Source organism: Lolium perenne, chromosome 6 (assembly GCF_019359855.2).
Source record: "Lolium perenne isolate Kyuss_39 chromosome 6, Kyuss_2.0, whole genome shotgun sequence".
Lineage (NCBI taxonomy): Eukaryota > Viridiplantae > Streptophyta > Magnoliopsida > Poales > Poaceae > Lolium > Lolium perenne.
This window is the reverse complement of record NC_067249.2, coordinates 189,159,190-189,182,186: the sequence shown is the minus strand read 5'-3', so window position 1 is coordinate 189,182,186 and position 22,997 is coordinate 189,159,190. Positions and strand designations below refer to the sequence as shown.

Genomic DNA, 22,997 nt, shown 5'->3' with positions numbered 1-22,997 from the left:
GAAAGTTTTGGAAAAATTCAATATGGATAAATCATATCCATCCAAAACACCCATGGTCGTTAGATCCCTTGATATGGAAAAGGATCCTTTTAGACCTAGGGATGATAACGAAGAAGTATTGGGACCTGAGTTTCCATACCTTAGTGCGATAGGAGCACTAATGTACCTTGCTAATTGTACTAGGCCAGATATTGCCTTCGCAGTAAATTTACTGGCTAGACACAGTGCAGCTCCAACAAAACGCCATTGGGCTGGAGTGAAAAATATCTTCAGGTATTTACAAGGTACTAAAGATCTTGGTTTGTTCTATCAGAAAAATCAAGACATGATTTTGACTGGCTTACTGATGCTGGCTATCTTTCTGATCCCCATAATGCTAGATCACAAACTGGATTTGTATTTTTATATGGTGGAACCACTATCTCATGGAAGTCAACTAAACAGACTTTAGTAGCAACCTCCACTAACCACTCTGAAATAATTGCATTATATGAAGCTTCACGTGAGTGTGTATGGCTTCGCAGAGTGATTAATCACATCCAGACCTCATGCGGTATAGGTTCATTAGAATCACCAACTATTATCTATGAAGATAATGCTGCATGTGTTGCTCAAATGCATATGGGATATATTAAAAGTAATATCACAAAACATATTGCTCCAAAACTGTTCTTTCCTCATGAATTACAGAAAAATGGAGAAATTGATATTTTGCAAACAAAATCATGTGACAATCTTGCAGATTTGTTCACTAAGTCTTTACCAACGGCTGCATTTGAGAAATGCATTCATGGCATTGGTATGAGACGATTACGAAATTTGCAAAGTTCAGGGGGAGAAATCTCCTAAAACTGAACTTATTAATTATCATTTGATAATATATTGTACTCTTTTGCTTATGAGTCATCCAACGGATTCACTCATATAGGCTTTAAGAGACAATTAATATACCAAAAGGGTATATCAAATTTCCATATTTCTCCTTATATTTTCCAACAGGATCTTGGAGAACAAATAGTACAAGATTGAAGATTCTCGAAGTTTTCAAGATTAAGGACTATCAAAATTTCCGACACATGACATTATGAAGAATTCAATATCTTGAAGACAGCAATGCCCAAGGGGGAGTGTTAGGAAATATTCTGTCTAGAAGTTAGCGTCAGTTATAGGCTAATGTAGCAGTTAATATTTCCCTAGGATAACTGCTTGCAGTTAACATTTGTCCATTGCCGAAGAGGCACCGTACCTATTAGAAGAGACATCATGTCCTTTGGGAAAAGGCACCAACACTGTAACCGACTATGTACACGCCTGTTCAGCAACTATAAAAGGGCTGAACAGTTCTATCAATACATTCATTCGTTGCCTTTCTATCTCTTGTTTTCTTCAATAACGAAGTGTTTTGGGTGACAGGAGTGTTTTCACCCAATCCCCTTGAAAAAAACACTCCCACTTACTCGGTAATACACTTCAACCAAACAAGGCCTTATTGAGCCGTGCGGGATCGTTCTCGTCTGATCTCAAACTCGTGGCTGTAGCCGGGAGCGAGACCGTTGGCCTGCGCGGGGAGATCTAGGCAGCGGCCGGACAGTTCTCATGAAAAAGAAGATGATTTTTCGAATATTCTGTTTTTCGGTTTTAGTTTACAGGTTCTGTTCTGCGCCAGCCGTTTTGGACCCGTAAACACGTTTTTTGAAAACTGAACTCGAATTTTTCAAATTTCACTTTTACACTTTTACGACTAACTGTTAGAGATGTTCTAATAACGCCCCACATCGAGGCATTTGCACTTCCCGAGTCAAAGCGTTGAGGTGGAGTTTTCCACAATCCGGGCCACTGAGGTCAACGCCCCGGGTCCGGGCAAGCCGGCCGGAGGCTCGGTGGTTCCGCTTCGGCACGCGCGGGCTCTTGCGAACTCCACGGACGAGCTTGCGGGAGGTCCTCAATGCGGCAATGGCGATCTCTGCCGACGGCGGTCCGGGACGAGCTCGAAGAAAATGTGCTGGACCGCGGCAGTGGCGAGGGTGGGAGGCCCGCGGCGGCGGCAGCGGACGGCAACGAGCCTCCAATCGCGCTGACCGCGGTTCCATGGTGAGTTGTCTCGGCCTGGATCCGAATGCGATCGAAATCCGACTTGTTGATTTTCGTTGGAATCGAGTCGACAAATCCGACGTTTTGAATCGGTTCATCAATGCTCTGTGTTTTCCCGTACTGCTGCGGCTGCTGAGTAACCCCAAGCGCTTGGCCCTTCGCATCCCAACTCAGTTAATTAATTTGCAGACGGAATCGCACTGGCCGGCTCCCTTCCGCGCCCTTTAAATCCTCGACGCCTTGCTGCTTCCTGAATCCGAGCGACGCATTTGCTAAGCTTGCGACCGATCAAATACTTCTCTCGCCGGAGCCCGGAGGTGCAAGATGAGCTTCTACAGCTACGGCAGCGATGACGACGACGACCTCCTGCTCGTGCGGCAGGGAAACGAAACGTCGGCACGAGCGAATGATAACAGGTACAGTACGTGGACGCAGAGCGAGATGGAGCAGCAGATGTTCTCGTGGTCATTTGAAGATGTGCAAAAGAGGAACCTCTTCAAGAAGAAGGCAAGTCTTTCACTTATCTGTTTATTTTTGTTTGTTTTCAAAATGATTCCCTAGGTCTATCAGTCTATGACTATATGATCCACATGCTGCACGCAGTGGATCTTTGAACTATCACAAAATTAAGTGAGAGTATGAACAAATCGTACCGCTTCTACTTCTGAATTATTAAAGCATGTTGGTTGCCAAAAAATAATTGTGTATATTTCATGAGGTTAGATTTGTTGTAGACATCTTATTGCACTTCGTTTTTGGAATATTTTTCCTGAATTTTCAGGACACTTTTTATATGATATTGTGAGACACATTGGTGATAAATATCGAAAATGCTTGGTGCCAAAATGCTAGTATGCATCGCAAGAAAACATAACTGAACACTAGGGTTGGTTAGTAAGATGTACCAGTTTAAGCACAATATGGATCTTTGAAATGTTTTAAATACTCATTCATGGAAAGTATAAATATATTTGCTCAGTAATACATGTAAATTTTTTCTGGAGTAGCTAGTTTTTGTCTTATATATCTCCTACACCTTATTTTTCAATTATTTTCTTGGATCTAATAGACTTTTGTCGATAATTGCATGGATTTCAATTACATATAATATAAAAAAATTACTTGATCCAGTAGCCTTGTCGAAAAGGTAGCACTCATATTAAGCAGTGACTAATTGGTTGGGAACTCCACAATTTAAGGTCATGGTGATTATCAACCAAGAAAACTAAATGCTAATTGGTGATGCAGTTTTTGTGTACCACAGCTTCTGAAGTTATACTGTCTCATTGTACACAGTTAGTCCAGCTCTGTCTTCTGTGTTGTGTGCTCTAGGCTTCTCTTGCCTTGTATGGAAACAAATCAAATAATGACTAATCTCTACTTCAGGTTAAGAAAGTACCAAGAACTTTCACTTCACTAGAGGAGTACATGGCATCATTTACCGTACCTCTGATTGAAGAAACTCGGGCTGATCTGTACTCTGCGCTGGAGAGTATCAAGCATGCACCAGCCACTGAAGTGAAACGGATTGAGGAACTTTGTTCAAAGCAGTCCATATTCAGTACCTTGGTCAATAAGGCTGACCGTGACACAGATCCGGGGGAAGTTTATGCCCTCAAGGATGCTGATGTACTTGTGTTTTTTGATCGGAAACCAAGACATATCTCGGACTTGGGACGCAGCAAGGTGCCGTATGTGATTGCTTCGGTGCTGAAAGCAGAGGATGGTAACGGCCATGCAATCGTAAGGCTGTCTCGTGGACCTGCCAAGGAACGCGGTGGGAGACAAAATCTCGTTCCACCTCTTGTCGCGGTGTTCCTGATCAACATGACGACGTACAATCGTATATGGAACGCACTGGACCTGCATGTTGCTAGCCTTAGGAACACTAGTATCATTGAGAAGATTGTACAGTATGCTCCAAGGGTAGGTACTCATATTTGCTTTTAACATGTTTTTTTCTAACAAGTACGGAGTACTAGATATATTTCAATTTCAATTTATGTAATGTGTATTTTTGTCTGATGATTGGTTGGCCAGGAAGAAAATTCAGATCTGCCTTTACATTTGCCAGACAGAGCACTTTGTCTTGAAAAATTCAACCTCAACAGGTCACAACGGATGGCAGTACTTGACTGTGTTTCAGCAATGGAGCAGCAAGATACTTCTCCGGTGCGTTTGATATGGGGACCTCCCGGTACGGGGAAGACGAAGACAATTAGCACTCTCCTGTGGTCCATGATGATCAAGAATCACCGAACACTTACCTGCGCTCCAACGAACACTGCAGTAGTGGAGGTTGCGTCCTGGGTCCTCGGCCTAATCGAGGATCCCTCTAGTGGCAGTGGAAATAACTGTTTCCTGAGTGATGTTGTGATGTTCGGGAATGAGGATCGGATGAACGTGGACCAGAACCTCACAAAGATTTTCCTGGAGAAGCGTGTTCGCCGTCTGCAGAACTGCCTGATGCCAGGTTCAGGGTGGACTAGCTGTCTGAGTTCCATGATACGAATTCTGGAGGAACCCTTGATTCAGTATGCTTCATATGTTGAGCAAATCGAGGAACTTGCTAAGAAGGAAAAGGAGGAACTTGCTAAGAAGGCAAAGAACAAAAACTTGGATGCAAAGGAGGATATTGCTAAGAAGGAATTCAATAAGAAGAGCATACATAACATGTCATTCAAGGACTATTTCATAAGTAATTACAAACAAATTGAGAATGATCTGTGCACCTGTATCAAGACCTTCTGCAATGATCTCCCCAGATCTGCTACTGATAGACAGAATTTTCGTTACATGACAGAGGTTCTGCTCTTGCTTACAGAGCTCGGTCAACTCGTGCAGTCTGAACAAGACAAGCAGCTACAAACTCTGTTCAGTGACACCTCGGATGGAAAAAGCAGATGCTTGTTTCAGAACCTGGTAGTATATGCACAAGATGGCGTTCGTTCAGAACTTAAGCAGGCAAGAGCCCTGTGCATTGAGAAGCTAAATTACTTGTCTAACAACTTTCACCTACCTGATATTTTTGACAAGCGGTCAATCGAGGAGTTCTTGCTGCAGAACAGCAAGAGCATACTCTGCACTGCCTCAAGCTCATCTCGTTTGCACTACCTGCAAAAGGCTGAGCCGTTTGACCTCCTTGTGGTTGACGAGGCAGCGCAGTTAAAGGAGTGTGACTCGTTGATACCTCTTCAGATTCCTGGGATCCGTCTTGCTGTTCTCATTGGAGATGAATACCAGCTACCTGCACTTGTCAAAAGCAAGGTGATCTTATGTTCTTAAGAGCTATAAGTTGACCTTGAATCTTGTTGCCTCTTGATCTATAGTTGCAACAATTTTACTCTTGCAGGTATGTCAGGAAGCCGACTTTGGAAGGAGCCTGTTTGAGAGGCTGAGTTCTCTGGGCCATCCTAAGCACCTTCTTGATGTGCAGTACAGAATGCATCCAGGGATAAGCAAGTTCCCTGTCTCAAGATTTTACGGCGACCAGATCGCTGATGGTGAGAACGTCCTGCACAGAAACTATGAGAGGAGGCATCTGACTGGCCCAATGTATGGTTCATACTCGTTCATCAACATTGAGGGTGGGAAGGAAAGCTCGGGTAAGCACGACAAGAGCCTTATCAACACCATTGAGGTTGCTGTGGTGATCCGGATCGTGCAAAGGCTGTTCAAAGGTATGCCCTCTAGCTTCATTGTTCATTAGTAGCACATGAGGGTTGATACCTTTTGCTTTCACTCATCACTGATCTCTGCTTTAGAGTGTGTTGACACACGGAGCAAGCTCGGCGTGGGCGTTGTCTCGCCCTACAAGGGCCAGGTTCGTGCCATCCAGGAGAAGCTCGGGAAGACATACGAGATGCACAGCAGTTTCACCGTGAAGGTACGGTCCGTGGATGGATTCCAGGGCGCCGAGGAGGACATCATCATCTTCTCCACTGTGCGGAGCAACAGTGCTGGAAAAGTTGGCTTCCTTGACAACTTGAACCGTACCAATGTGGCGCTGACACGGGCCAAGTGAGTTGAGCTTCCTAGTGTGATTTTGTGTTCAGTTTCTTGAGTCACCTGAAACCGCGTATGGGATTCTGGGTTCTTTTTTCTTTCACAGGCACTGTCTCTGGATAGTAGGGAACGCAACCACATTGGTGAGTAGCAAGACGGTGTGGCGGAAGATAGTGGCAGATGCCAAGGAGAGGGGCTGCTTCTTTAGCGCAAACGACGACCAGGACCTCTCAGGCGCAATCATCAAAGCCGTCATCGAGCTGGACGAGGTGGAGAGTTTGCTCAACATGGACAACCTCCGTATTGGCGGGTCTCGCCCCGGGGTAAGAAACAACCTGCCACTCATGCTTCTAAATTTGAGGCCTTAACATAGCTCAATATGAGCTTAATCCTAGCTTATGGTTTTTGAAGTAGGCGCCTTAAACTTACAGACATTACTGTTTCTTACTTACAGAAACACAAGAACAAGTAAATAGGAAATTCCGAATGGAGTTAGGGATGTATGGTTGCGGATCACTCTTATCGTCACAGGCGAGATGAAGGAATTACTACTGGAGTAGTTACTCTTTCTAAGTTCCAGAGCATTACATGCTTTATTGTATTAATATGGAAGACTTCTGTGTTTGCCCGAATAAGATGGTTCTCTTCACTACTATTTAAGGGAATTGCTAAGTTTCAGCTAGCTAGCTGAGACGTATCTCAGTCACGTGTTCCACCGTTGAATTTTGTTTCTGTTTGAAGATTCGTATTTTCTGTTGCTTGCATTTTATTTAGGTCCATATTAAAACATACAAATGTAATTCGATTGGGACTTACTCAGTCGACTGAGACTTAGAGACACCCACTATTTAAATCCCTAGTGCCACAACTTCTCTTGTTCGATAGTCTTGCAGACCATGAGCCTATATATATAAGTATGTCCGTGCATTTTTCATCCGCTAAACTCTAGATTGCATGTCTTGGAAGATTGCTCCATTCCCCTGTTTCCAGATTGTGCCAACCGATTGAACAATAGCTTCATTGTATTTCCGGCGATGATAGCGAACAGGGGAGGCGAAGATTTGGGGCTTCTGTTGTTAGGTCTTAGGAGCCCCCGGAGCGACCTGCGCGAATGACCCGGGAGGAAAGTTCCATCAAGTCCAATAATGCTTCATTGTATTTCTTCAAGTCCATGATACCTAACACACACTATTACATTGGCCTTGCTAATCATCTCACAGGCAGAGGCAGCCAAAGATTTCTTAGTGGAGTCCGTTACCTTCCATGCCTAATGAACAATTATGCTGCTTGGTTATGCCTGGAGGATGATAAAGAAACTAAAAAAATAGATTGTCATTGATGTGACCACTGATTTGATCAGCTGAAGGCCTGAAGCCTTCCACCACATGCTAGGAAAGAGGAGCCAGCAAGCCTCCTTTTTTTATACCTACTAGGGGAGTTAAATCCTGGATTTTGGGTCTTATAATTCCTACAGGCAGACCCAATAGGTGAAGAGGAGGGAACCCACTTGATGCCCTAAAACCTTTTCAAGAACTAGAACTTCTTGTTCAGTAGTGTTAATAGGTATCATGCATGATTTGTGATAATTGACAGCCAATCCTCTGAAAAAACTGAAGTCCTCCAAGATATTGTAGTTAACTGATCAACTTGTGCAGGTAGAAGAGTATTCTTTGCATATTGGATTATATGGTAGTCATGGTCACTGGGGAGACGAATAGTAGCCGAATACACCCTTTGTGGTCTGTTCCTGAATATAAAAGTTTTGGTAAGCTACTTGCCAAAACATCTTGTAAATTTGTGTGGTCTCCGGTTAGGCTGGTTGGTGGGCTGAGAGTCCTGTGTAGCGGATCCTATAGAAACATCAAAATGAAAACCAGGTACATAACATGAGAGCTCTTGGGAGATCCAAAACTTATCCAATTTTTTTATTCTTTCGAGGGCCCCTACGCTAGGGTCGCCCGAATGGCTGGCTCGCGCATTCTAGATCCTAGCCACCCCCTCTACCTTAGCCCCCCGCCACCGCTGGAGGAAGTCACCGGGAAAAGTTTACGCAGCCGATGGCAGCTACATGCCTTCATCTCCTCACGCAGCTGGTGATGGCGCGGGCCTTTCATCCTCACGCGGCGGGATCTCCGGCTGCTCTAGATTGGTGGCCTTGGACGGCAAGATGATGGCAGAGACGAACACCAGGGTGGCTGGCTCGGTATTCTTTGGTGACCTTGGCAACCGTTGGGGGCGGCACAACGCTTGGTTTGGAGGACTAGGCGCGGCTAAGCCCCTCATCTCCGCGTGGTGCATGTGGTGGCGGTGGGGCATGTTGAGATCTTCAACCTGCTCTTGGGAGCCGACGAGCAACGAAGTGGGTGCCATCGTTCTGCCTAATAAAGGCGGCGGTTCTAGGGTTCCTCTCGCACCAAGATGAAGATCCGTTGGATGGTTGTCCTCCTTGATCTGGCGAGAGTGTCGAGTTCCAGAAGGCACCGTCAGCGAATTCTCTTGGGAGCCTCATGTCTTGAAATTGCAGGATAAGATGGGATTTGATCACGTGCACCCATGTTTTTTCCCCAACCGTTTGCTTTCAGGAGGAAGCGGCGTGAAGCTCTGCTATATGTTGCCATCATTTGACATATCTTTTTCGTTCCATGGTAAGTCAAAGGTGGAGAATGACATGAAAGCCGAGATCTGATGACTAGTAATGGTGGTATGAGACTTTGCGATGATGAAGAACTTGGCGATTGGGGCTTTGTAGCAGCGCCATGTAAGTGGGGGTGACATTACATGAGAAGTTTAAAGTCTTAACTTTTAGAGTAAAAAATCTAAGGTTCGGCTTTAATTGGTTGTGTCTGGCAATGGCCTTATTGAAGGTTTTATTTTTAGAGCGGGGACTTTCTTCATAGAAAAAATCTAAGATCTATGATCGAACGACAACGATGCTTGTCCACTATATCATTGGAGACGCCATAAGAGAAGTTGCGTTTGTGCTATTGGTACAAGAACTGGAACACCATAGCGAGACTTTTCATTTTAGCCTTTTATAACCGTTAGCAACCGCAGCGTCATTAGAATATTGTGTTGTTAGATAGGTTAGGTGTAATTAGTATATTACTTATATTAATATATATTTTATCGAAAAAGGTACATTGCATGAACAATGGTCCAGTGAAAACATATGAAGTAGATAATCACACAACTGAAAGATCTAGTGCTTGATCAGGAGCACATGGCAGACCAACTCGTCGAAGGTACGGTGAGCCGAACCGTCCGGTTGTGCAGCCATGATCGCCTTCTCACGCCATTCCTCCACTCAATTCCACATGGCCTTACCCTTCTCTCCCTTCATGAGTTCCGTGATAAGTCGGGAGACTTTGTTGCGCTAAACATTGTTGTCGATTTCCATGCCGACGCCCCACTCGTTACACGGGTAGGGGCAGTTGGTCTGCTGGTCCGCGAAGAAGGGCCAGCTGATGACCGGTACACCAGCGCAGATGCTCTCGAGCGCTGGGTTCTAGCTGCTATGCATCAAGAACGCGCCGACCGCCGGGTGGTTCAGCACTTCCTGCTACTAGGCACCAGGAAGCCATGAACCCGCGCTCCGGTGTCGTCACTAGGAATTCCAGGGGAATCACCGCGGCATCGCCCTTGACGAGGTCACATCGGATGATCCAAATGAACTCCCCGCCGCTGTTGGCCAGCCCCCACGCGAACTCCACCAGATGCTCGTTAGTCATGACGACGATGCTCCCGAAGTTCACGTACACGACGACGTCGGGATCCTTGTCGTGGAGCCACTGCAGGAACTCCTCCTGCTCCTTCCACAGAGTGAGGCCGCTGACGATAGCCGTCGAGTGCGGCGTGGCGACAAGAGGGAGCAGGCCGAGCATGTCAACCTTGGGCAGGCCGAGGAGCGTCTCCATGGCGTCCACCACTTGGTCCTCGAGGTCGGCGAAGCTGTTGATGATCACGACGGACGTGCTGGTCGTGCGCTCCGTCTCCTTGATGGCGTACCCCACCATGAACTCCTCTTAATTCTAGCAACTACCCCTTACCATTTGAACAAAACTAACCATTTCATGTTGGACCATTGATCATGTTTCAGATATATCTTTCCTCTATGCATGACTTTTTACCTTGCTTTCTTTGACTTCTACTTTTCCTTTGTAATGAAGGTAAACTCTCATAGAGAAATTAGTTACAAGAAGAGAATTATTAAACAACAAGATAAAAATGAAGTTCAACTTTGTCAAACATTTTGCCATGTTTTAAATGGTATCGGTTAATAGTCTTGCCCTCTAGTAACCATTATAAATCTTATTCATGGATCTTTCAATTATGTCATATGTTCTTGATACGTCTCCGACGTATCGATAATTTCTTATGTTCCATGCCACATTATTGATGTTATCTACATGTTTTATGCACACTTTATGTCATATTCGTGCATTTTCTGGAACTAACCTATTAACAAGGTGCCGAAGTGCCAGTTGCTGTTTTCTGCTGTTTTTGGTTTCAGAAATCCTAGTAACGAAATATTCTCGGAATTGGACGAAATCAACGCCCAGGGTCCTATTTTTCCACGAAGCTTCCAGAAGTCCGAATAGGAGACGAAGAGGGGCCACGAGGGGGCCACACCCTAGGGCGGCGCGGCCCCCCCCCTTGGCCGCGCGGCCCTGTGGTGTGGGGCCCCCGTGCCGCCTCTTGACCTGCCCTTCCGCCTACAAATAGCCTCCGTCGCGAAACCCCCAGTACCGAGAGCCACGATACGGAAAACCTTCCAGAGACGCCGCCGCCGCCGATCCCATCTCGGGGGATCCAGGAGATCGCCTCCGGCACCCTGCCGGAGAGGGGATTCATCTCCCGGAGGACTCTACGCCGCCATGGTCGCCTCCGGAGTGATGTGTGAGTAGTCTACCCCTGGACTATGGGTCCATAGCAGTAGCTAGATGGTTGTCTTCTCCCCATTGTGCTTCATTGTCGGATCTTGTGAGCTGCCTAACATGATCAAGATCATCTATCTGTAATTCTATATGTTGCGTTTGTTGGGATCCGATGAATAGAGAATACTTGTTATGTTGATTATCAAAGTTATATCTATGTGTTGTTTATGATCTTGCATGCTCTCCGTTACTAGTAGATGCTCTGGCCAAGTAGATGCTTGTAACTCCAAGAGGGAGTATTTATGCTCGATAGTGGGTTCATGCCTGCATTGACACCGGGACGATGTGAGAAAGTTCTAAGGTTGTGTTGTGCTGTTGCCACTAGGGATAAAACATTGATGCTATGTCTAAGGATGTAGTTGTTGATTACATTACGCACCATACTTAATGCAATTGTCCTGTTGCTTTGCAACTTAATACTGGAGGGGTTCGGATGATAACCTGAAGGTGGACTTTTTAGGCATAGATGCAGTTGGATGGCGGTCTATGTACTTTGTCGTAATGCCCAATTAAATCTCACTATACTCATCATGATATGTATGTGCATGGTCATGCCCTCTTTATTTGTCAATTGCCCAACTGTAATTTGTTCACCCAACATGTTGTTTATCTTATGGGAGAGACACCTCTAGTGAACTGTGGACCCCGGTCCAATTCTCTTTCTTGAAATACAATCTCTGCAATACTTGTTCTACTGTTTTCTGCAAACAATCATCTTCCACACAATACGGTTAATCCTTTGTTACAGCAAGCCGGTGAGATTGACAACCTCACTGTTTCGTTGGGGCAAAGTACTTTGGTTGTGTTGTGCAGGTTCCACGTTGGCGCCGGAATCCCTGGTGTTGCGCCGCACTACATCCCGCCGCCATCAACCTTCAACGTGCTTCTTGGCTCCTACTGGTTCGATAACCTTGGTTTCATACTGAGGGAAACTTGCCGCTGTACGCATCACACCTTCCTCTTGGGGTTCCCAACGGACGCGTGTTGAACGCGTATCAAGCGACTTTTAAGGCGCCGTTGCCGGGGAGATCAAGACACGCTGCAAGGGGAGTCTCCACTTCTCAATCTCTTTACTTTGTTTTTGTCTTGCTTAGTTTTATTTACTACTTTGTTTGCTGCACTAAATCAAAATACAAAAAAATTAGTTGCTAGTTTTACTTTATTTGCTATCTTGTTTGCTATATCAAAAACACAAAAAAAATTAGTTACTTGCATTTACTTTATCTAGTTTGCTTTATTTACTGTTGCTAAAATGGCCAACCCTGAAAATACTAAGTTGTGTGACTTCACAACCACAAATAATAATGATTTTTTATGCACACCTATTGCTCCACCTGCTACTACAGCAGAATTCTTTGAAATTAAACCTGCTTTACTGAATCTTGTTATGCGAGAGCAATTTTCTGGTGTTAGTTCTGATGATGCTGCTGCCCATCTCAATAATTTTGTTGAACTATGTGAAATGCAAAAATATAAAGATGTAGATGGTGACATTATAAAATTAAAATTGTTCCCTTTCTCATTAAGAGGAAGAGCTAAAGATTGGTTGCTATCTCTGCCTAAGAATAGTATTGATTCATGGACTAAATGCGAGGATGTTTTTATTGGTAGATATTATCCCCCTGCTAAAATTATATCTTTGAGGAGTAGCATAATGAATTTTAAACAATTAGATACTGAACATGTTGCTCAAGCTTGGGAAAGAATGAAATCTCTGGTTAAAAATTGCCCAACCCATGGACTGACTACTTGGATGATCATCCAAACCTTTTATGCAGGACTAAATTTTTCTTCACGGAATTTAATGGATTCAGCTGCTGGAGGTACCTTTATGTCCATCACTCTTGGTGAAGCAACAAAGCTTCTTGATAATATGATGATCAACTACTCTGAATGGCACACGGAAAGAGCTCCACGAGGTAAGAAGGTAAATTCTGTCGAAGAAACCTCTTCCTTGAGTGATAAGATTGATGCTATTATGTCTATGCTTGTGAATGATAGGACTAATATTGATCCTAATAATGTTCCGTTAGCGTCATTGGTTGCTCAAAAAGAATATGTTGATGTGAATTTCATTAAAAATAACAATTACAATGATTCTAGGCCATATCCTGCTAATGGTAATTCTCATGGTAGATATGTTTCACCTAATGAAGAGAAGATGCTAGAAATTGAAAGATCCACTAAGAGCTTTATGCAATCACAATATGAGCAAAATAAATTGTTTACTAAAACAATGAATGAGCAATCTACCTTGTTGAAGAATATAGGGAATCAACTTGAAAATCTGAATAGGGAGATCTCGGGGTTGCAAACTAAACTTGCTAATGCTGAAAACCGAATCTCATTCATGTCTGCATCACAATCTTCTTTAATTAATAAAATGGCTGCTAAACCTGATGATTTAGATGATAAAATTACTACTACAGCAAATGCCATCCAAGTTAGAATTAATGAGAATATAAGATTAATGGCTGAACTCACAGTGCTAGGTGGGATAGAGAAGAAAATGAAAAACTAGCTAAAGAGAAGAATGTAGCTAAAGTTTGGACCATTACCACCACTAGTAATGCTAATGCTACACATGTTGCTGCACCTCCTACTAATAATAATAAAAGAATTGGTGTTAGCAATGTTTCCACTTCTAATGCAAAGCGCGAGAAACTGCCTGAAAATGCTAAAGCTATTTGAAACTGCACTGTGATAAAGCTGCTGAAATTTTTTCCAACATTGGGGATGATGATCCCATTGCTTTAGATTATAATGGTTTGAATTTTGATGATTGCCACATCTCTGAAGTTATAAAGTTCTTGCAAAAACTTGCTAAAAGTCCTAATGCTAGTGCTATAAATTTGGCTTTCACGCAACATATTACAAATACTCTCATAAAAGCTAGAGAAGAGAAACTAGAGCGCGAAGCCTCTATTCCTAGAAAGCTAGAGGATGGTTGGGAGCCCATCATTAAGATGAAGGTTAAAGATTTTGATTGTAATGCTTTGTGTGATCTTGGTGCAAGTATTTCTGTTATGCCTGAGAAAATTTATAATATGCTTGACTTGCCACCATTTGAAAAATTGTTATTTGGATGTTAATCTTGCTGATCATTCTACAAAGAAACCTTTGGGGAAAGTTGATAATGTTCGCATTACCGTTAACAATAACCTTGTCCCCGTTGATTTTGTTATCTTGGATATTGAATGCAATGCATCTTGTCCCATTATATTGGGAAGACCTTTTCTTCGAACTGTTGGTGCTATCATTGATATGAAGGAAGGTAATATAAAATATCAATTTCCTCTCAAGAAAGGTATGGAACACTTCCCTAGAAAGAGAATGAAGTCACCTTTTGATTCTATTATGAGAACAAATTATGATGTTGACATTTCGTCTCTTGATAATACTTGATACACACTTTCTGCGCCTAGCTGAAAGGCGTTAAAGAAAAGCGCTTATGGGAGACAACCCATGTTTTTACCTACAGTACTTTGTTTTTATTTTGTGTCTTGGAAGTTGTTTACTACTGTAGCAACCTCTCCTTATCTTAGTTTAGTGTTTTATTGTGCCAAGTAAAGTCTTTGATAGAAAAGTAAGTACTAGATTTGGATTACTGCGCAGTTCCAGATTTCTTTGCTGTCACGAATCTGGGTCTACCTCCCTGTAGGTAGCTCAGAAAATTAAGCCAATTTACGTGCATGATCCTCAGATATGTACGCAACTTTCATTCAATTTGGGCATTTTCATTTGAGCAAGTCTGGTGCCATTTTAAAATTCGTCAATACGAACTGTTCTGTTTTGACAGATTCTGCCTTTTATTTCGCATTGCCTCTTTTGCTATGTTGGATGAATTTCTTTGATCCATTAATGTCCAGTAGCTTTATGCAATGTCCAGAAGTGTTAAGAATGATTGTGTCACCTCTGAATATGTTAATTTTTATTGTGCACTAACCCTCTAATGAGTTATTTCGAGTTTGGTGTGGAGGAAGTTTTCAAGGATCAAGAGAGGAGTATGATGCAACATGATCAAGGAGAGTGAAAGCTCTAAGCTTGGGGATGCCCCGGTGGTTCACCCCTGCATATATCAAGAAGACTCAAGCGTCTAAGCTTGGGGATGCCCAAGGCATCCCCTTCTTCATCGACAACATTATCAGGTTCCTCCCGAAACTATATTTTTATTCCATCACATCTTATGTGCTTTGCTTGGAGCGTCGGTTTGTTTTTGTTTTTTGTTTTGTTTGAATAAAATGGATCCTAGCATTCACTTTATGGGAGAGAGACACGCTCCGCTGTAGCATATGGACAAGTATGTCCTTGGTTTCTACTCATAGTATTCATGGCGAAGTTTCTCCTTCGTTAAATTGTTATATGGTTGGAATTGGAAAATGATACATGTAGTAATTGCTATTAATGTCTTGGGTAATGTGATACTTGGCAATTGTTGTGCTCATGATTAAGCTCTTGCATCATATGCTTTGCACCCATTAATGAAGAAATACATAGAGCATGCTAAAATTTCGTTTGCATATTTGGTTTCTCTAAGGTCTAGATAATTTCTAGTATTGAGTTTGAACAACAAGGAAGACGGTGTAGAGTCTTATAATGTTTACAATATGTCTTTTATGTGAGTTTTGCTGCACCGGTTCATCCTTGTGTTTGTTTCAAATAAGCCTTGCTAGCCTAAACCTTGTATCGAGAGGGAATACTTCTCATGCATCCAAAATACTTGAGCCAACCACTATGCCATTTGTGTCCACCATACCTACCTACTACATGGTATTTTCCGCCATTCCAAAGTAAATTGCTTGAGTGCTACCTTTAAAATTTCATCATTCACCTTTGCAATATATAGCTCATGGGACAAATAGCTTAAAAACTATTGTGGTATTGAATATGTAATTATGCACTTTATCTCTTATTAAGTTGCTTGTTGTGCGATAACCATGTTCACTGGGGACGCCATCAACTACTCTTTGTTGAATTTCATGTGAGTTGCTATGCATGTCCGTCTTGTCTGAAGTAAGAGAGATCTACCACCTTATGGTTAAGCATGCATATTGTTAGAGAAGAACATTGGGCCGCTAACTAAAGCCATGATCCATGGTGGAAGTTTCAGTTTTGGACAAATATCCTCAATCTCAAATGAGAAAATTATTAATTGTTGTTACATGCTTATGCATAAAAGAGGAGTCCATTATCTGTTGTCTATGTTGTCCCGGTATGGATGTCTAAGTTGAGAATAATCAATAGCGAGAAATCCAATGCGAGCTTTCTCCTTAGACCTTTGTACATGCGGCATAGAGGTACCCCTTTGTGACACTTGGTAAAAACATGTGCATTGTGATGATCCGGTAGTCCAAGCTAATTAGGACAAGGTGCGGGCACTATTAGTATACTATGCATGAGGCTTGCAACTTATAAGATATAATTTACATGATACATATGCTTTATTACTACCGTTGACAAAATTGTTTCATGTTTTCAAAATCAAAGCTCTAGCACAAATATAGCAATCGATGCTTTTCCTCTATGGAGGACCATTCTTTTACTTTCAATGTTGAGTCAGTTCACCTATTTCTCTCCACCTCAAGAAGCAAACACTTGTGTGAAGTGTGCATTGATTCCTACATACTTGCTTATTGCACTTATTATATTACTCTATGTTGACAATATCCATGAGATATACATGTTAAGAGTTGAAAGCAACTGCTGAAACTTAATCTTCTTTTGTGTTGCTTCAATGCCTTTACTTTGAATTATTGCTTTATGAGTTAACTCTTATGCAAGACTTATTGATGCTTGTCTTGAAGTGCTATTCATGAAAAGTCTTTGCTTTATGATTCACTTGTTTACTCATGTCATATACATTGTTTTGATCGCTGCATTCACTACATATGCTTTACAAATAGTATGATCAAGGTTATGATGGCATGTCACTCCAGAAATTATCTGTGTTATCGTTTTACCCGCCGGACGCAGCAGAACTAAGCTTGGGGATGCTGATACGTCTCCGACGTATCGATAATTTCTTATGTTCCATGCCACATTATTGATGTTATCTACATGTTTTATGCACACTTTATGTCATATTCGTGCATTTTCTGGAACTAACCTATTAACAAGGTGCCGAAGTGCCGATTCTTTGTTCTGCTGTTTTTGGTTTCAGAAATCCTAGTAACGAAATATTCTCGGAATTGGACGAAATCAACGCCCAGGGTCCTATTTTGCCACGAAGCTTCCAGAAGTCCGAAGACGAAACGAAGTGGGGCCACGGGGTGCCCAAACCCTAGGGCGGCGCGGCCCCCCCCCTGGCCGCGCCGGCCTGTGGTGTGGGGCCCCTGTGCCCCCTCCTGACTTGCCCTTCCGCCTACTTAAAGCCTCCGTGACGAAACCCCCAGTACCGAGAGCCACGATACGGAAAACCTTCCAGAGACGCCGCCGCCGCCGATCCCATCTCGGGGGATCCAGGAGATCGCCTCCGGCACCCTGCCGGAGAGGGGATTCATCTCCCGGAGGACTCTACGCCGCCATGGTCGCCTCCGGAGTGATGTGTGAGTAGTCTACCCCTGGACTATGGGTCCATAGCAGTAGCTAGATGGTTGTCTTCTCCCCATTGTGCTTCATTGTCGGATCTTGTGAGCTGCCTAACATGATCAAGATCATCTATCTGTAATTCTATATGTTGCGTTTGTTGGGATCCGATGAATAGAGAATACTTGTTATGTTGATTATCAAAGTTATATCTATGTGTTGTTTATGATCTTGCATGCTCTCCGTTACTAGTAGATGCTCTGCCAAGTAGATGCTTGTAACTCCAAGAGGAGTATTTATGCTCGATAGTGGGTTCATGCCTGCATTGACACCTGGGACAGTGACAGAAAGTTCTAAGGTTGTGTTGTGCTTTGCCACTAGGGATAAAACATTGATGCTATGTCTAAGGATGTAGTTGTTGATTACATTACGCACCATACTTAATGCAATTGTCTGTTGCTTTGCAACTTAATACTGGAAGGGGTTCGGATGATAACCTGAAGGTGGACTTTTTAGGCATAGATGCAGTTGGATGGCGGTCTATGTACTTTGTCGTAATGCCCAATTAAATCTCACTATACTCATCATGATATGTATGTGCATGGTCATGCCCTCTTTATTTGTCAATTGCCCAACTGTAATTTGTTCACCCAACATGCTGTTTATCTTATGGGAGAGACACCTCTAGTGAACTGTGGACCCCGGTCCAATTCTCTTTACTGAAATACAATCTACTGCAATACTTGTTCTACTGTTTTCTGCAAACAATCATCTTCCACACAATACGGTTAATCCTTTGTTACAGCAAGCCGGTGAGATTGACAACCTCACTGTTTCGTTGGGGCAAAGTACTTTGGTTGTGTTGTGCAGGTTCCACGTTGGCGCCGGAATCCCTGGTGTTGCACCGCACTACATCCCGCCGCCATCAACCTTCAACGTGCTTCTTGGCTCCTACTGGTTCGATAACCTTGGTTTCATACTGAGGGAAACTTGCCGCTGTACGCATCACACCTTCCTCTTGGGGTTCCCAACGGACGCGTGTTGAACGCGTATCAGTTCTCAACCTTTGCGTTTCATTTTTCATGGCTAACCGAATGCTCTGGTGCCTACCTTTCATTCACTTTTCTACTGAGCATATGTATTGAAATATCCATGTTCCTCAGTTTACCCGTTGATTACTAGGAAGTACAAGAATATCTCATTCCCCCTTGTCATCATCTCTTCCTAACTATTTGTTCTACTAGACCACATCTCCATCCCAAATTCAAGGTATTTTCTTTTTCTTTTATTTATTAACATCACTTGCATGGATCTTTCCTTTGTTGCAAGTTTTATTTTACTAAAAAGTTATATGCTTTTCCAACATTCTCAAGTTAATTTCATTCAAGACAAGGTGTAATCGAAACTTCTAGATATGAGGTGCACATCTGCATGAGTGTTACCCATAAATATCCAAATAAAAGAATCATGGATGACACCATACTTTATGTTTCATTCAAAAACCACTTGACCAAAGATAGATGATAACGCTCTAAGAGCTTTCCAAACTATGATAAAATCGATAGCTACTAGATAAAAGCAAAATCAAACTAAAGATAATAACTACGAGCAATATGATAAACTAGAAAGCATAAAAGACATGATAAACTACCCTAATCTTGAGTGTTGATGTAGATCCTATTTTTCTTCTCCTTATCTTGCTTCTTTGGATCATGATGGATCTGAAGATCTTGGAGCACGCTCATCATGAGGTCATAAGCTTGCCAAAATTTCTAAGTATACTTGGCAAGATCTTCCCAAAAATTACCCTCCTTGCTAGGTTTCCACTCCGGGGTCGATCCTCTCTCCTTCTTCTTGGGGATAAGATGATCCACGCTCCTGGGAGATCCTTTGCTGGAATCATAGTATATTCCCTGTGACGAAGATTATCAACAAGATTTCTAGAAGCAAGACCGTTTATAGGAACTCTTTCGCTAGTCCTCATGCGAGCAATTCGCCTTATCTTAGGAGGCGACACCACCCTCACTACAACCATACATATAAGAGGTGGGTGAAGCTTCCCCTTGTATTAAACGTTGGTAATGTGCTTGTGATCTTCTCCTTCATCGTCGTTGTCTTCTTGTTTCTCCTCCTCCATCAGAGTAGTCCTTCCTCTTCCTCCTCCTCCTCCACATAGATGTGGGGCTGAGTACATCAAGCTCATCATCATCTTGCATGGAGGAGCATTGGTAGGAATCTCCCGAGGACATGGTGAAGGTTTTTGGTGGAGAGAGATCTGAAAGACTAGTGTTGAAAACAATGTTCGCTCGAAAAGACTCGATGCGAGATTAGATCGGCAGAGAGGGGTATATATTGATGGGTTTTAGGTCAAAACGAAGCGTTGGAGACGAAACAGAGGCGAAACAGACGTCGAAGGGGCAAAAGGCAGGTGGCGCGCCTAGCAAGGTACGGCGCGCCACTTGGACTCTTTTGCCCTTTGGGACTCTGTTTCACCCAAATCTTTCGTGGCGCTCTTATTTTTTTTAAATAATGACTTTCCTAAAAGTTGAAGATATTTCGAGATCGTTACTGTAAAGGTGAGAGGGAGATGGGATCTAGGGTTCCACCCCGAGTCACGCGGGGCGACCAAGAAGCGTTTTTTTCTTCTTCTGATTCTTATGGACCAGATTGGACACGTATAGATCAAAGGAGGCGGGAGATCCCGGGAAAATATCCCTGGGATGTTTTTTTTTGAACAAGCGTGGGATGTCCAACACTACCCTTTCACCAGTGAAACATGCAAGAATGATTTGGGCCTAATCAGGACATCCATTCCATCAAATGTGCTTCTTTCGGTTGTGAACGTATGGCAAATTGGCAACATACCACAATGAAAACCAGGTAAATTGCATGAACAATCGTCCAGTGGAAACATATGAAGTAGACAATCAGGTACTCCTACATTACATGGAAAAACGTCCAGTGGAAACATATGAAGTAGACAATCACAATCAAAATCTAGTGCTTGGCCAGCAGCACATCGCGAACTAGCTCGTCGAAGTTGCAGTGAGCCGACCCGTCCGGTTCGGGCAGCCATGACCGCTTTCTCACGCCATTCCTCCGCTCTCTTCCGCATGGCCTTACCCTTCTCTCCCTCCATAAGTTCCGCGATAAGGGCCGAGACCACGTCACGCTGAACATTGCTGTCGATCTCCATGCCGACGCCCCACTCGTTACACTGGTAGCGGCAGTTGGTCTGGTGGTCCGCGAAGAAGGGCCAGCTGAGGATCGGCATGCCGGCGCAGATGCTCTCCAGCGCTGAGTTCCAGCCGCTGTGCGTGAGGAACGCGCCGACCGCTGTGTGGTTCAGCACTTCCTGCTGCGGGCACCAGGAAGCCATGAACCCGCGCTCCGCCGTCATCGCTAGGAATTCCGGGGAAGCACCGCGGCATCACCCTTGACGAGGTCACGACGGATGATCCAAATGAACTCCCTGCCGCTGTTGGCCAGCCCCCACGCGAACTCCACCAGCTGCTCGCTGGTCATGACGACGATGCTCCCGAAGTTGACGTACACGACGGACCCGGGGTCCTTGTCGTGGAGCCACTGCAGGCATTCCTCCTGCTCCTTCCACAGGCTGAGGCCGCTGACGATGGCCGTCGAATGAGTCGCGGCGGCGACCAGGTAGCAGGCCGAGCGTGTAGACCTTGGGCAGGCCCAGGAGCATCTCCATGGTGTCCACCTCTTGGCCCTCGAGGTTGGCGAAGCTGTTGATGATCACGGCGGACGCGCTGGCCGTGCGCTCCGTCTCCTTGATGGCGTACCCCACCATGAACTCCTCTGGGTCCGTGGAGCGTATGAAGCTCGGGAAGTCCCTTAGCCTCATGCTCCTCAGCCCCGGCACGTCCTCCACCGGCGTGTTGAGGTATCCATCCGTCAGCTGCTTGACATTTGCTCGTACGTACCCATCCAATGCACGTTGAGATAGACAAGAATTACTGTTAGAAACTGCTAGTGTTAATGGCAGGAGTAGTGTGGTGTGGAGAGTGGAGAGTGGAGAGTGGAGACTCGATCGTCGTCACCAAAAATCTATGTATGGTTGGGATCGAGGGAGACGCGTGTGTACCTTTAAGTGGGAAAATGCCACGGTCGATGAGGAGGCGGTAGTGGTGGTACGCGAGGTAGCTAACGGCGCTGGCCGTCCAGAGCATGACGTAGGGGAGGCCAATCTCCTTGGCGGCGTCCATGGAGAAGCCCATGATGACGTCCGAGATCACGCAGGTCACAGGTGGGTGTCCCTCCACCTCGGCGGAGGCTGAGGCATTGATCTCGGCGAGGAGGCGGCGGAAGGGTTCGAGGCAGGTCTCCGTGGTGGACTTGCATAGCGTCGGAATGTCCTGCGTGACATAGTCATCATCGTCGTCGATGGCTGGCATGCCATCGGAGATGGTGGCAAAGCGGAAGCCTGGGACGCCGTCCAGCGCGGCGGCGCCCCGCGTGTGGACGAGGCGCGCGTGGTTGTACTCGGAGTTGACGAAGGTGACGTGGAAGCCGCGGGCGTGGAGCAGCTTGGCGACGTTGAGCATCGGGGTGATGTGCCCCTGCGCCGGGTACGGCAAGCACACGGCGTGTGGCTTCTCTTCTCCTCCCATAGAGGCAGAGCCCATTGCGACAGCCATGTAATGTACCTTCCGAGATGAAATGGCGATAAATGTACTTGCTTGGATGAGATCTGGATGGAAATATGACTGTGCTAATCATGAGCAGTATCAGGTGGTATCTATAGACGATCGAGCACGGCTTTGGATCGAGTTTGGTCGGTAGGAAATTACTTACGGAGTACTCCAAAGTAGCTAGAGGACTAATCAATTTGTACATGCAAGATTCTGATATCAGCAACGCAAGTGATTACGCACGTAGTACGTCTTGGTTGCATATTTGTTTATCGATTTTCGTCGTGTATGGCCCAACTCCAGAGATGTATAGCAGCCGGGTTTGATGTAGCTAGACAGGCAGGTACAAGCACAACGGCATATAGATACACCACGTACCACTTTTTACATGTTTTATTTCTTTCTCTGCATGTTGAGATCGAGTAGTGTTTTGGGCTTTTGGCAATCCTGGCGATCTATCGTATGTCAAAACGAATATGTAAGTCTCCACATGAAAAGAGACACAATCTTTTATTAAGTGACGTAAATCTGACGGGCAAGGCTTTACTGGTATTGCTGGGATTGACCATGCATACGTTTGCAGATTTAGGTGTCAATGAGCCGAACTCGAGCGAATATAGCGCAGGTCGGCTCGAGCTTGATTAACCACACGAGCCTAAAAGTTTTGCTCGAGGTTGCCTCGCGAGCTTATTGTGGGCTCGAGCTCCGTTTGAGAAGGCTTGATGAGCTCATAACCTTCGCTAAATTTTACATCTTCTTCTTTTTTTTTTAACAATTTTTTTACATCTTC

General features: G+C 44.3%; 1 protein-coding gene and 2 pseudogenes across 1 annotated transcript; 1 reads left to right on the top strand and 2 right to left on the bottom strand.

Annotated features, from left to right (window-relative positions):
• The first annotated feature begins 1,809 nt into the window (after positions 1–1,809).
• LOC127306649 (uncharacterized) lies at positions 1,810–6,756 on the top strand. The gene is made up of 8 exons (XM_051337312.2): positions 1,810–2,091; positions 2,281–2,598; positions 3,478–4,017; positions 4,132–5,358; positions 5,444–5,771; positions 5,856–6,111; positions 6,203–6,419; positions 6,551–6,756. The coding sequence occupies exons 2-8, from the start codon at positions 2,416–2,418 to the stop codon at positions 6,566–6,568; spliced, it is 2,769 nt and encodes a 922-aa protein (XP_051193272.1). The 5' UTR covers positions 1,810–2,091; positions 2,281–2,415; the 3' UTR covers positions 6,569–6,756.
• A 2,539-nt stretch (positions 6,757–9,295) lies between these two features.
• Positions 9,296–10,178, bottom strand: LOC127310146 (7-deoxyloganetin glucosyltransferase-like; annotated as a pseudogene).
• A 10,324-nt stretch (positions 10,179–20,502) lies between these two features.
• On the bottom strand, positions 20,503–22,201 carry LOC127309402 (7-deoxyloganetin glucosyltransferase-like; annotated as a pseudogene).
• Between the last annotated feature and the right edge of the window lie 796 nt (positions 22,202–22,997).

What these genes read in the sequence shown, in the direction of transcription:
- LOC127306649 (XM_051337312.2), top strand. Translation starts at nt 2,416, where the DNA reads ATGAGCTTCTACAGCTACGGCAGCGATGACGACGACGACCTCCTGCTC. An exon ending in CTGCACTTGTCAAAAGCAAG is followed by an intron (nt 5,359 to 5,443) that starts GTGATCTTATGT and finishes TTACTCTTGCAG; the next exon opens with GTATGTCAGGAAGCCGACTT. An exon ending in GTGGCGCTGACACGGGCCAA is followed by an intron (nt 6,112 to 6,202) that starts GTGAGTTGAGCT and finishes TTTCTTTCACAG; the next exon opens with GCACTGTCTCTGGATAGTAG.